A 12,828-nucleotide genomic window follows, 5' to 3' on the forward strand; every position below is an offset into this window, starting at 1 on the left:
ATAAACACCTCCTTTCTGCCACCCCCGGCAAGGCAGAGAACCAACCTCCTTCTGCTTCCTCCTAAAGCAGGCAGAGAACCTCGATCGATCGCTGAAGCTTACCTCTCCCAACCTCTCCAAGGACAAGAGACTCTAGGAAGAAGAAGTGGAATAATGCTTGGAACAACCCTTGTGAATCCCCTCACAAGCTCCCCCTCATAAGATCCTCTCTCTCTCTCTCTCTCCTGAGCGAATGCTATGAAGAGGGAGGATCCTCCTTCTAGTTTGAAGATGGAGATAATGCCGGCTGCGGAAGTAAGTATGAGTATTAACCCGACCTTTGTTGGGACGGAATCTTCAATGGAGATGGATGAACTGCAATCGGCGCAGGAGGAGAGCATTGATCTAGAGGAGATGTTCGATGTCGATGCGGCCATGCCAGGTCGGACGAATGTGATAAAGATTGGTGACGAATAGTCATTGGTGAATTCTGATCTGATGATTGGAGCTGACTGCGCGATGGAGGTTAGTTCTAATTTTAATGATCAGAATAATACTGTTATGGATGTTGTTATGGGATATGAGCTGGGGAAGGAATCAGCAGTGGTTGGAATGGCAGGGGTGAATGAAACAGAGGTTGGTTCTGCTAGATTGAGTAATCAGCAGAATAGCCCTCTAGGTGATTGTGGAAATGCGGCTTCAATTAGGAGCTAGGAGATTGAGAAAGGAAAGGCTCAGATGCAAGTTGAGAATAGATTCCCGCTGCTCTCTGGTGGCGCGAGTAATGCCTGGAGGAAGCCTGAGCACGTTCCGATCCAAAATCCAGAGGAGATAAATGCTTTGTCTAATGATGGGATCACTATTGATCTCAATATGGAGTATGTTATGGCAAATGTGGCCAAATTGGAAAGGGCTGTTGTAGGGAAGATCATGGGAAGAAGAGTTTCGTTTTTTCTATTGAAAAATGAAATCCAGCGTTAGTGGGGACGATTTGGAGAGTTTCAGCTTACAACGTTGGGACATGATTGCTTTGTTTGTGTATTTGGATCGACTGAAGCCAGGAATGCCGCCTTATGTGGTGGCCCGTGGTTCATTGGAGAGAATATCATGGGGCTGGATCGATGGACGCCGCATTTCTCTCCGGAGTCAATGGAAGGATTATCCTCCCCTGTATGGATTCGTCTTCCAAACCTTCCTCTTCAGTATTGGGATGATTGCAATAATGCTAGGATTGCGTTGAAGATCGGAGTGCCGCTCTGGATCGATGCGCAGACAGGAAATTGGGGTAGAAGGGAGTATGCCCGGGTGTGTGTCCGAATGTGTTTGGACAGGAAACTGCAATCGGGAATTTGGATTAATGGTATGAACGGGAGGTTCTACCAAAAGGTAGTATATGAAGGCATTGGGATATTGTGTTATGGATGTGGAAAGGTGGGGCATCAGAAGGAGTTCTGTCCATCTAAAGCTGTTGGACAAGGGGGGAATGAGACCAGAAGAGCAGAAGAACTCTCAAAGCAAGGCGACAAGGGAGATGGTAATTCTGCCCAGAAGTTGAGTAAGAATGGGATATTGGATCCCATACAAACTAAGAAAACGGTTTTACCTGTTGTTAAAATAGAGGATGGTGGCAAAGGAAAAGCTGTTGACGGCCGTAAGAAGGGGGGGAATGCTGAAGCACATGATGAATGTAATGGGGGAAAAGTTGGCATGGAGGAAGGTTCACAGAATAATGAGGACCATACGGGTCCTTGGATTCAAGTTCCCCCACTGAGAAGAAGAACGGCACAAGCACAGGGCAAGAATAAGGAGAATGTGGGCAGCAAACAGAATTTCAACTTTCCTAAGCAAGTGGACTTAAACAAAGTTCAAGTACCGGATAGTAAGGTGAAGCCCACTCATAAGCAGATCGGAATGGGGTTCAAGCAGAGGCTGCCATTCACGGATGGTATTAGAATGAATAATAGAGCCAATGCTCTAAAGGAGCTTAATCAATTGGGACCCATGGTGGAGGCGCCCAGGAAAAGGAAGAAGGAGATGCTGGGAGAGCATGACTGTGCAAACATTAGCGGCGGGGACGCTTCCCCTTTGGTGTTTAATGCCTGACATCCTAATATGGAACTGCAGGGGTGCCCGGAAGAAGCAGACTGGGTATTACCTGCGTAGCCCCATTGGTAATAATGAGGTGATGTTTGTTGGCTTAGTTGAAACTATGATAGAAGACATTTCTAGGTTAGATGTTAATAGACTCATTGGTCCCAACTGGGAGTTTTTTTCACTATCCAGCTGAGGGAAGATCTGGTAGACTGTTTGTGATGTGGAGACGGGATACTACGCAATTTGAGGTTGTTTCGACTATGAACCAAGCTATTATTGGTCATTTGGTGATGCCCAATCTTCAGAAATGGGGAATTGTACTTGTCTATGCCAGCAAGAGCTACCATAGCCGCAGGAAGCTATGGAGTACCATTGGTGCTAGCCTTGATGCTGAGTTACCAATTATTGTTGGTGGAGACTTCAATTGTTGCCTTGATTAAAGTGAGAAGAAAGGAGGTAGAAAGTATAGCTACTCGATGGGTGCTCAGGAAATGGCAACTTTCCATGTTGAAAATGATCTCCATGACTTGGGATTTATGGGTCCTAAGTTTATATGGACTAATAATAAAACTGGCAACAGTAAGATATGGGTTAGACTGGACAGAGTTTTAATGAACTCTGAAGGCCTTAGACTTGCCCCATTGGCCACGGTTAAGCATTTGTTGAGAATTGCATCTGATCATTGTCCATTGTTGCTGAATCTAACGTCTAATCCTCCAAAATCTGGGAGTAGATGGTATAGATTTGAAGATATTTGGATGTCTTATCCAGCTACTTGGAAGCTGGTATGGAAGGAATGGAACAAAACTGATTACGGGCAACCAGCTGAAGTGCTAAATCGTAAGTGTTTTAGAACACTTAGAGCAATGTTCTTCTGGAGTAGAAACCGGTCAAAGGAGCTGGGGAATTTGAAAATTCGCTGGAGGCAAGATTGGGGGAACTTCAAGAACTTGAATCTTCAAATGCTGGATTAAATGATGCACAGGAGCATGAGATGCGGAGAAAGGCTTCTGCACAGGAGCAGGAAATGAGGAGAAAGGCTTCTGAACTGAATACCACATTAGGCCGTATTACAACTTGGTGGAGACAGAGAGAGAAGGCGAGATGGATTGAAGAGGGAGATGCCAATTCTCATTTCTTTCATTCCTTTGCCTCGGCACGTAGGAGGGGAAATAGAATTCTGGAGGTCCAGCAGCCGAATGGCGATAGGAGTGATGATCCAGCTTTTATACAGGAGGAGTTTATGAAGTTTTTCATACTCAAATGGGAAGAGAGGCAGATTGTGTGTGATAGCTAGCCATGCTTTCACAGGGAAGACAAGATTCATGCTCAGGTGAATGAGATTTTGGAGGCTGAAATCACGGAGCAGGAGGTTCGACAAGCTGTCTTCATCATGGGGAACAATCATGCACCGGGCATGGATGGTATTACATCTTCCTTCCTTAAATTTTACTGGGAAATTATTAAATGTGAGGTGACTCGTGCTATTATTCATTTCTTTTGCACTAACTCTATGTGTGAAAGTTGGAAGGATACCTTAGTGGTTCTTATACCAAAGGTTGAGAATGCTTGTATGCCGGCTAAGTTTCATCCAATTAGCCTTTGCCAATCCTTTTATAAGGTTGTGGCAAAGATCTTGATTAATAGGCTCAAACCAGTGCTGGGCAGCATTGTTAGTGAGGAGCAAGGGGCTTTTGTTCCAGGGAGGTCTATTTCCAACCATGGCCTTATTGCTTAGGAGTTGATGAATAGGTTCCAGTTCTCTGTGAAGAAATCGGGGATGATTGCTTTGAAAATTGATATGGAGCAGGAATATGATTGTATGTCCTGGGATACGCTGCAGAGTGTTATGCAATTGATGGGATTCTCTCAGAGGTTTGTGGAATGGACTATTTAATGTGTTGCCAAGCCAAGATTCTCTTTGCTGCTCAATGGTAATAGAACGCCATGGATCTATGCTGAAAGTGGTCTTCGACAAGGTGTCCTTTGTCGCCATATCGGTTCATTCTCTGTTTGAAGCTCCTCACCAAAGCCTTTAGACAGAGGGGGGAACAGCTTGGAGTTCAAGTTGTTAATAATGTGGAAAGGATATCTCATCTGCTATATGCAGATGATATCCTCATTTTTGCTGAGGCCAGCAGGAGGAATGCCAATTGTATCATGAAGCTTTTGGGGGACTATTGTGACTGGACTGGACAGAAGATCAACGGTGGGAAATCAGCTGTTCTCTTCAGCAAGAGCTGTCCTAACTGGAAGAAGCGTATGATTGCCAAGCTAATGGGGTATAGGAAGGTGAACTCTATTGAATATCTGGGGCTGCCGTTGGTCTTGAGGAGGTTAATGACTGAAGATTTTGTTAAAACTATCAGGAATGCTCATCAGAAGACCAATATATGGGGGAAGAAGCATCTGTCGTTTGCTGGCAGAGCTTTGCTAATTCGTACATCATTACTTAGCATTCCAATGTACTTGATTACTCACACTTCAGTTCCTAAGGGGATCCTACATTCTATTGAAAAACTTGGCAGAACTTTTTTATAGCAGAAGGACTCTAATAGTAGGGGAATGCATTATGTTGAATGGAAAGAATTATGCCAACCCAGGGACCATGGGTGTCTTGGATTTCACGGATTGGATAATTGGCTGGGAGCCCTACGTGCTAGGCTGGCATGGCAGGTGATTAGTAATCCAGATTTACTGCTGCATAAGGTGCTGAGAGGGAAATATGGCATGGAGCTTTGGAATGACACGCAGGTTTATAAAGCCTCTACTACTTGGAAGGTGATTCATGATGGTGTTAAGGCTCTTAGAACTATCATCAGGTGGAACATTGGGGATGGACAAAGCATTGATGTGATGAAGGACTGCTGGATACTTGATCGGAGGATAGACAATTGGCCGACCTTTGTTATCCCCCCTCCAGGATGGCTGAAATTTAATGTTGATGCTGCGGTGAAACCTTCTAATTTGGCCGGAATTGGCATTGTGGTGAGGAACTATGAGGGAGCATTGATTGTTGCTGCTGGTAAATCATTTGAGCATTGGGATGCTTGTCGAGCTGAGGTAGATGCTGCAGCTGCTATCTATGAGATTCTCATGGATTGGATGTTTGAATTAGATGGTATCATTATAGAAGGGGATTGCATCAATGCTATTAGATGGCTACAGAACATATATGATCACAGAAATAAGGTCCACTTCAGTAATGAGGGGCCGGATCTCTCATTTTTTATGGGATTCAAGAAAGTTCTTTTTCAGTATATAAATAGGAATAACAATTGGCCAGCTCACTTCTGTGCCAATTTAGCTTTACAGGATAGTTTTACTTTTCTTGATGTAAATAATGATGAGTTCCCCTCAACTCTCTTAAGTTTGTTGAGGGAGGAAAGTGATAGGATATAATTACTTTGAGTGTTTTCTTGTAACTAGTTTACTTCCTTTTATTAATGCAAAATGCAACGTTCAGCTCTCCTTTAGATTTTTTCAGGTCAAGACAGTAGCCAAGTATGTTCAAAAATGTTGAACAAGATCTCTTAAATAGAAAAGCTTCAAAAGAGCTCATTAATTGCAAGTTGTCGACTTTATCGTCTAGGATGATATGTAAATCATCCTGGCCGGCCAGTACAAATCTCATAATATCAGCCAAAGCATCGCTCTGAATGCAAACTAGACGATTGAAAATTTGCTTGATCGTCCCGGATGATTTCATGATTGTCCTTGCCGATCAGTTCAAATCAGAGGAAAATCGTCCAGAGCATTGCCCTGAATTTATGTTGGCCGATATTTATCGTCCAGAACCACCTAAGGGTTTTTGAATAGATTCTCCTGACCGATCCTGAGATCATCCAGGACAATATGATCGTATCAATCATCCTTAATTACTTTCTTGATTCCTTGATTAATTTAGGCATAATTGTATGATATCGTCGAGGCCGATCTCATGATCGTCCTGGCCGATTTCCAAAAATACAGAATACCTAAATTAATCTTGGCGGCAATTTCTTTCTGTATTGAGCATATCATCCTGGCCGATACAGGTATCGTCCAGGCCGATTAGTTAATTACGGCTGCCTTAACTAAGAAATTTTGATTAGATCTTCTGTTTTGAGCTCGATCGTCCAGGACGATATAAATATCGTCCGGGACGATGCGAGTAAAAACACAAGTTCTAAATCTCTCAAGTGTGTGTATGTAGGGTTACTTAACATCAGTCACTTCAAGAAATTACAATTGACTCAAGAAAGAAAAAAGAAAATTATATACTGACTCAATCCTAATCTACCCAGTCTTGAGTTGTTTCCGATTTCCGTTCGATCTTTGAGTCCTGAAAAGTCAGTAGAAAAAGGCAGTCATAGTGAAACAGGATTTATTTGCTATCATCAAAATCATAATCCAAAAAAAAAGGTTTGTAACAGGATGAAGTGGCTGTTAGCAATCAATTAGAAGAAGGGGAGATACCTGGTGTAGAGGTAATGCCTGTATCTGGGAGGGACCCCGGCTATATGGAAAGTTCTGCTCTGGAGGCTGTTGATTCCTTTAATGCTCCTTCAGCGACTGATGGTATGATTTCTAATGTTAATATCCCTCTTTTTCCTATCGTTTTGAATAAATTTGATGTGTTGAATGGGATGGAGGATGATGGAATAGGGAATGTTTGCCTTAAAACCAATTCTGGAGATGGTGGGTATGTTGACAGTGAGGGGTTTCATCTTAATGTTAGTAGTCTAGATGGAAAGGGATATGCTAAGGGCAGTGAAGATAGTAAGTGTGTGGTGAGTAGTGAGAAGGAGATTGTTTCTAGTGGAGATCTGGGGAAGTGTAGGCTTGCTAAAGAACTTAGAGCTTTGGGCCCTATCAAGAACAGTTCTAAAGGTAGAAATGTGAACGGAGGTATGAAGAAAAGAGGTGGGGGCTCTTCCCTCAGAGTTTCTTAATGGATTCTATTGTTTTTTGGAACTGTAGGGGGGGACAAAAAAAGGGAGGTCTCTCTTTATTTAAAGGAGATTTTCAAGGATTACAAAGTCTTCTTTGTTGGGTTAATAGAAACTAAAATTTCTTATATGGATAGAGACTCGTTTGTAAAGATGATGGGGCAGGGTTGGGACTTTTTTTTGCTTCCATCTGTAGGGCTTTCTAGTGGTATTATGGTTATTTGGAGATCAAATATGGCGACTTTTTCTATTTTGAAGACTTCAGATCAATGTGTCATTGGTGAGCTCAATGTTTTCAAGAGAGAAGTTTGGATGATTACTACTGTTTATGCTAGCAAGGAGACTATTATAAGGAGATGTCTTTGGGATGTTATTTAGGAGGCTTCTCAGAGAGATATTCCTTCTATTATTGGAGGGGATTTCAATTGCATTTTGGATAAAGAAGATAAGAAGGGAGGTAGGAGATTCAAATTCAATCAAGGATCTTTGGATATGGTAAAGTTTATGAATGAGAATGATTATCATGAAGTTGGGTTTGTTGGACAAATATTCACTTGGTGCAACAACAAAAGGGGAGGAGATCAGATTCTGGAAAGACTTGATAGGTGTATTCTTAAAACTTTGGCCATCAACAAAATCCAAATTACTTTGGTTAGACACCTTTCCAGAGTTGCTTCGGATCACTGTCCGATTGTTCTGAAGATATTTGAGTCGGTTTGTAAAGGCAGAAGTGGATTTAAGTTTGAAAACACTTGGCTTTCATTCAAGACAGTGGAGCATATTGTTTCTAGTAGGTGGAAGAGAACTTTCTTGGGAGATGACATGGAGATTCTTAACAAAAAATGCAAAAGAAACTTAAAAGATTTATTTTACTGGAGCAAGGGTAGACTGGAGAATTTCTCCTTGGAGAAAGAAAGACTGAAAGCTGAGATTATAAACTTGCAAGAAGAAGAATCTAGATACGGTTGGTTGACTAAGGAGAAGCTCTGTTTACTTAAAGCTAAGGTTAAAGAACTTAATGTTGTTCTTAATAATCTTAATACTTGGTGGAAGCAAAGGGCAAAAGCTAAGTGGGTCAAAGATGGTGATGCAAATACCAAATTCTTCCATTCCTTTGCCAACTCTAGAAGGAATGTTAATCGAATTTCCCATGTTAAGGACTCTAATGGAATGCTGACTAAATACCTGAAAGAGATTGAGGAGGTATTTAGTAGGTTTTTTCAGGGGAAGTGGAAATCCAGAAACTGCAGCTTTTCTTGATGGCAGAATCGTGGATGTTGTTGGAAGACAGTGACAAGGAATCGTTGATCAAGGATCTGGAAGATGCTAAAATTAAAGAAGTTATAATCAATCTGGGCAGTAATAAATCTTCGGGCTTTGATGGAATTACTCATTCCTTCTTCAAAGCTTTTTGGAATATTATTCGAATGGATGTGGTGAGAGCTGTACAGCAGTTTTTAGTCACTGGTTTAATGAAAAAGGAATAGAAAGACACCTTAGTTGTGCTCATTTCTAAAGCTCCTAATCCCAGTACTTCATCGGCTTACCGTTCTATAAGCCTATGCAACTTATTTTATAAAATTATTGCTAATGTTTTGCTTAATAAAATGTTGGGAGTCATGCCGAGGATCATTTCTGAGGAGCAAGCGGCTTTTGTGAGAGGAAGGTCAATCTCTGATCATCTTCTTCTGGCTCAGGAGGTTTTTAACAAGATGAGATTTTCCAAGGCTTGCAATGGTTTCTTGGATATAAAAGTGGACATGGAGCAAGCATATGTTAGCATTTGCTGGTCTACTTTGGAGAAAATGATGTTTGAATTGGGATTCCCTTCCAGGTTTGTTCATTTAGTGTTGGAATGTATCACAGTTCCAAGGTATTCTATTATGATCAATGGTGTGAATTCTAGTTGGATTGAGGGAAAGAGTGGTTTTCTTCAGGGATGCCCTCTATCACCGTTTCTTTTTATTCTTTGCTCCCAACTGCTTTCTAACGCCTTTCGTAGCAGGGACTCTGATGTGGGTATTAGGATCTCTTCTAATGCCCAGAAGATATCTTACCTTTTATTTGTAGATGATATTTTGCTATTTTTGGAAGCCAAAATGAATGTCATGAAAAAGGTTAGAAAGATTATGAAGAATTATTGTAATTGTACTGGTCAAAACATCAATTACCACAAATCTTCCTTGGTTTGTGGTAGCTCAGTGGATAGAAGGAGAAGAGTACAAATTTCAAGGTTTATGGGTATTAAGTTGGTTAATGAATTTGAGTATTTGGGCATCAAATTGGCATTGAGACGTTTAACGAAAAGGACTTTCAGGTTTTAATAGATAAGTCTAGCAAAAGAATTTATGCTTGGGGAAATAATTTTGTTTCCTTAGCCGGTAGACCAGTTTTAATTAAATCATTTGTTCTTTCTCTTCTAGTGTTTGTCATGTCTCATTCTCTTATTCTGATGAAGACGTTGATGGAATTTGAGAAAATCTGTAGATATTTCATCTGGAACAAATTTGATGGCAAAAGGGGTATTCATTATGTATCATGGGAACAAATGTGTAAGCAAAAACAATTTGGTGGTTGTGATGTACATTCTAATGTGGCTAGGAGGAATGCCATAATAGCCAAGTTTGCTTGGAAATTGATTGATAAACCTGAGTCATTGTTGAGCAGACATCTTATTGATAAATATGGTGATAATTGGTGGAGCTATGGGCTGAGTAGGAGTAGTTCCTCTACATGGAAGATCATGCTCGCTGGATGGAATGCACTTAAGGATCATGTTAGATGGAGAATTGGTGATGGTTCTAAAATTAAAGTGCTGAACAATATCTGGATTTTAGATAAATCCTTACTCAAATGACCAACGTTTGTGGGTTATTTTGAGGATGAGAATATTTCTCTGGATTTTTTTCATTTCAGATGGCTGCTGGGATCGTGAAAAACTTTTTTTGTTCTTTGGTACAGATCTTATTTATCTCATTTGTGAAGTTAAGATTGATCCCTGTTTGCATAAGGATTGTATGGTATTGAAACATAAGATGTCTAGTAAGTCATTATCTGCTTTAATTATACAAGATAACTTCAAAAATCTGGAAGACGTGATTCCATTGAGATGGACTTATAAACTAGGTTTAAATGCAAGATTGGAGGTCTTTATTTGGAGGATGTTTACGGATGCTCTTCCTTCAGATGCTTTTCTGTCCAGGAGGAAACTTTCTTATGGTCCTTTTTACCCAATTGGATGTGGAATTTTGGAGGATATAAATCATATTTCATACAACTGTTGTAAACTCGGGAAGGTACTGTATGTGCTGAGAGAATGGGGATTCCAGATTCCCGTTTTCAGTGGATGGAATGATTGCTGGGCTAGTCTTCAGAGGCTCAAAGACGGTAATTTGATGATGGTAAAATTATATTTTACAATTATTTGGTTTTTTTGGAATCATAGAAATAAGTTTAAGCATGGGAATCCGGAAGTTAGTGAGGTGTTTATTGCTACTTCAATTCTTAGCTTTATCAGTCAGGATAAATAGCAGCTTGTTCAATCAAAGAACTGGGTTGTCAATCATTCCTTTTGGCTGTCTTCAGGTAAATGGCAACCTCCTCCCCCCGATTGGATTAAAATTAACCTTGATGCTTCTCTTAAAAGGAATTATGAGGCAGGTCTTGGTGGTATTGTAAGGGATTGTAAAGGAAGGTTTATTCTTTCATTTGGTATGAAGAAAACACATTGGGACATTGCCCAGCTAGAGTTGTCTGCTGTTTCGGCTCTCACAGATATTATACGTGACAGATTTGATGATGTTGGGGGCATTATTGTAGATGGGGACAATAAAAATGTTATAGAAATTCTTCACAAAATGCACAGTATACCGAAGAATATGCATAAGAGATTGGAGATTGAAGATTCTTCATTTCTTAATAAGGTAAATAATGTGATTTTTCATTGGGTTAATCGTAGTTGTAATAGATTAGCCGATTTATGTGCTAATCATGCTCTTTTTAGTGATTTTCTTTGGGAAGTGTTTTGTGAGAGTGAACTACCTTCTTCCTTTTGTGCTATGTTAAAGGAAGATTGTGTTAGTGATCTACACTCTCAGTAGTTTGTACCTAGGTTTTGCTCTTTTTTTTTCCTTCTATGCAATTTTAGCATTCTTCAAAAAAAAATCAAAGATGATCAGTATTGTCCTATATAATTAGTGCAAATTTAAGAGTTATAAAATCTTACCTAAATGAGTTTGGCGGTGGGTTTTTGTGATTTAGTCATATCATCCGAGATGATGGGAGCATCATCCAAGATTATTTGCTTAATCAGGTTTACTTGACCCATATGCCCTAATTAGAGTTGTGAGCTAATTAGATCATCTAGGATGATAAAAAATCATCCTATATGATTTAATAAGAAAAATTAATTTTCTCTATCTCCCTTTACTCAATCCCTTAAGTGTGTGTGTGCAAGGTTACTTAGCTTCAGAATCCACCACATTACAATTGACTCAAGAAAAGGTAGAAAATATATTTAAATTAAAATTACAGACTTAACTCAGTCCTAGTCTACCCGATCTTGAGCTGGCATGAGAGTGAGCTTGTGGAGCTGAAATCTTAGTTTTCATCATAGAAAATATATATGCAATGAACATTAATTATTAGGAGATAGCATAGTAAATTAAAATAATAATGTTTTTTATTATAAAAAATCATAAGACTTGGGCCCAGATCTCTAACAGCTTAGTGGTTCCTAATAGTCATAAGATTTTTAGTGTATCTAAATGTCTTATAAGTAGCATTAAATTTAGTACCAATCATAAAACAATAGGTAACTGTATAAAGTTAAAGGTTTATGTTCATTTGGTCACTAGGTTTAGGTATCACATTATATTGAAGATCGTGATAAGTAACCCTTGAATTTAAAAGCATCTTATTGACTACATATTAGTGTTGATTAATTGGGGAATTTTCTCAGTGTGGTGTTTATGGTTGTCCAGTTATAATTCAAGGAAAGAGTAATGTCACTTGGGGATTTATTAATATTAGAAAGATGGGGGTATTCATATAGGTTTATGTCAGTGATCGTGACTTGATATTAGTAGACATAGGACTCCATAGTTATAATGTCATATATAATCTTAAGGTTGGTGAAGATCTCTAAGAGTAGCTCAATGAGGTCGAGGAAGGCTTGGCATATGAGAAATTAGAGGGGGGTAGCATTAAATAAATCTATAACTTATTGGAAAGCATCTCATGAGTCATTACCTTAAATTTAATTATTTAGGCACTTTGATACTTTTTGTAGGCTGCTTGGTCTTCCTTTCCCTGGAATCTATCATTTAGCTTTGCCTTTTGAACACCCAATCTACTTCTTTTGTAAGCCATTAAAGGGAAGAAAAAGAGTTCACACTCGTATTGGAAGAGTAGAAGATGTAAAGGCGTGAATTGAATGTGAAACCATATGCTTCTAATAGTGTTTATTTGATTATACAATATGATTGAAGGATCATACTTATAGATAGAGTGAGTACAAATTATATCATAAAGAACATACAGACTATGGTCAAGTTGTATAGTATAATAGGGTATTATGCAGTATAACCTTTTACTTCTTGATTGTCTTGATAAGACATCTGTACGACTATTTAACGAAAGTAATCATATAGTACAATGTGTCATTCTTATAGTTTAATAATGACCATAATAAATAGCTAAAATGGAAATTACTAGCTTGAAACCATTTTATCCTATGTGTATTATATAATATTATTAGTGCATCATACAATATAAGATTTTTATATAATATATGAACTATATTTTAACATCTTCATCATTATCC

General features: G+C 39.3%; 2 protein-coding genes across 2 annotated transcripts; both read left to right on the plus strand.

Annotated features, from left to right (window-relative positions):
* The first annotated feature begins 1,086 nt into the window (after positions 1-1,086).
* Positions 1,087-2,082, plus strand: LOC110099311. The gene has a single exon (XM_020826417.2). The coding sequence runs from the start codon at positions 1,087-1,089 to the stop codon at positions 2,080-2,082; it is 996 nt and encodes a 331-aa protein (XP_020682076.2).
* A 5,414-nt stretch (positions 2,083-7,496) lies between these two features.
* On the plus strand, positions 7,497-8,264 carry LOC110099312. Its single transcript, XM_020826418.1, has one exon. The coding sequence runs from the start codon at positions 7,497-7,499 to the stop codon at positions 8,262-8,264; it is 768 nt and encodes a 255-aa protein (XP_020682077.1).
* The last annotated feature ends 4,564 nt before the right edge of the window (positions 8,265-12,828 follow it).

The sequence above is a fragment of the Dendrobium catenatum genome, unplaced genomic scaffold, assembly GCF_001605985.2.
Source record: "Dendrobium catenatum unplaced genomic scaffold, ASM160598v2 fragScaff_scaffold_249, whole genome shotgun sequence".
Classification (NCBI taxonomy): domain Eukaryota; kingdom Viridiplantae; phylum Streptophyta; class Magnoliopsida; order Asparagales; family Orchidaceae; genus Dendrobium; species Dendrobium catenatum.